This window comes from Anastrepha ludens, chromosome X (genome assembly GCF_028408465.1).
Source record: "Anastrepha ludens isolate Willacy chromosome X, idAnaLude1.1, whole genome shotgun sequence".
NCBI classification, from domain to species: domain Eukaryota; kingdom Metazoa; phylum Arthropoda; class Insecta; order Diptera; family Tephritidae; genus Anastrepha; species Anastrepha ludens.
The window spans coordinates 81,281,752-81,283,713 of NC_071503.1; the positions used below are offsets into that span (position 1 = coordinate 81,281,752).

At 39.3% G+C, this 1,962-nt stretch overlaps 1 protein-coding gene across 1 annotated transcript; it reads left to right on the top strand.

Annotated features, from left to right (window-relative positions):
* The first annotated feature begins 427 nt into the window (after positions 1-427).
* Positions 428-1,297, top strand: LOC128870270 (uncharacterized). The gene has a single exon (XM_054112869.1). The coding sequence runs from the start codon at positions 428-430 to the stop codon at positions 1,295-1,297; it is 870 nt and encodes a 289-aa protein (XP_053968844.1).
* The last annotated feature ends 665 nt before the right edge of the window (positions 1,298-1,962 follow it).

Sequence of the window (1,962 nt, forward strand, 5' to 3'; positions counted from 1 at the left end):
TGCGTATTTGCTGTAAAATGCCGTGTGTTTGTGGGAGAGAGTTGATCGCAATAAAGTTAATGCCAAAGTTCAATGCGCTAAGTGCGGCGAATTTTCCCATTTAGGTTGTGTTGGGATTTTGCAAAGCGATTTAGAGTTTTTACTTAGCTCTAACAACAAATATTTGTGCAAGGACTGTCAAGCTACTCGTCGGGCGTCTATTCGCTCCCCTCCCCTATGCCCTTCCCCAAGTGAGTGCATAATAAATAATACAAAAAGTTCGTGTTTATCTAATACACAAAATCAAAATGTGAATATCGCAAAACAACAACCGTTGCCGACTAAACAGCCAAATCAAAATGTAAATGACAATAACCAGCAAGTCTCTTTGTTAACAGTGCTAAATGAAATTTCTGCTCTTAAAATTGATTACAAGAGCGCGGTGACAATGCTAAATATTTTACAATCAGAAAAGCAGCTCTTAGTTGAAAAAACGGAACATATGCATTCCGAGATTAAAGCTATGCTCAAATCACACGCCGAAGATGTGGTATCTGCTATTTCCATGCTCACAAAAGAAGTTAAAGGACTCCGACGCATTGCATGCTCTTGCAAGTGTGCTAATAAAAATGTGAAAAGTGCATCAAAACAATTGTCTCCTAAGTCTGCCGTTAATTTGCCATCTACCGCTTCTTCGCCTTCTCTTCAAATAAATCCTTTCCCAGCTGTCGAAGAGGGAAATAAATCAAATCAACTCTTACAAACAGCTCAGCCAATCGAGCAACGCAATTCCAACAAAGTGTCGTGTTCAGCAACGGTGGTGGATTCTGCTGCGGCTGTGACTGCATCCTACGCCGACGTAGCTAAATCAATTTCACATCCCGAACAAAATGCCTCTGCTGCGGATGCCTCTGCATCTGCTGCTACCTCTGCTAACTCTGCGTCCGCTCATTCGAATAAGCCAAAAGTGAAAGCGCTTACTCGTAGAATCGCTGTTGGGTCGAGCTCAAATGATGAATTAAATATTGCGCATAGAATGAAATGGTTACACTTATCTTCATTTAAGCCATCTGTAACAGCAAATAATATTATCGCCTACGTATCTAAGCATTCATCTATTAGTTCCGAAATGATATCTTGCTATAGCCTTGTAAAGAAGGATGTGGCTGTTGATTCTCTAAAGCGAGTGAACTTTAAACTAGGGGTCTTCTCAAATCATTATGACAGCTTACTAAATTCAGAGCTCTGGCCAGCTGGCGTAAAAGTACGCCCTTTCAAGTTTTTTCAAGAGCGAGTAAACAAAGAAGTGACTACTTAGGAACTGTACCTTACCAAGCAAGTAAATCAACCGCCGCAGAATTAGTTAGGCCTAATAATCGATTAAAAATTTATTATGAAAATGCGTCCGGACTAAGAAGTAAGTCAGATGAAGTACGATTGCTTAGTTCATGTTGTGAGTATGATGTGGTGGTTATAACCGAGACTTGGCTCAACGCAAACTTTTTTGATGCTGAATTTTTCGATCCAAACATTTACGTTCTTTTTCGTAAAGACAGAGATGCTGTTAAAACTGGATGTAGCAGAGGAGGCGGAGTAATGATTGCAGTTCGCCGTAATCGTCGCGCATCACTCATTCAATTACATGAGACTGATACTGTATTAGACCAGCTATGCGTGCGAATACGTGGTGCGCATAGTTTTCTTTATATTTGTGTGTCTTATATTCCACCCTTAAGTAATGAGTACTTGTATAAGTCGCATGTGAACAACATATAGGGCAAGATGTTATTGGGAATAACCAATTATGTGTCCTAGGGGATTTTAACTTAAGCAATATAAATTGGGTATATTTAGACAATAACGTATATCTAACGCCTTCAAACGTCAATAGTCCTACTGAATCTTTTTTTATTGATAATTTACTGGGCATGGGTCTAACTCAGATTAATGGGTTAACTAATAGTATGAGTCGTTTACTAGATT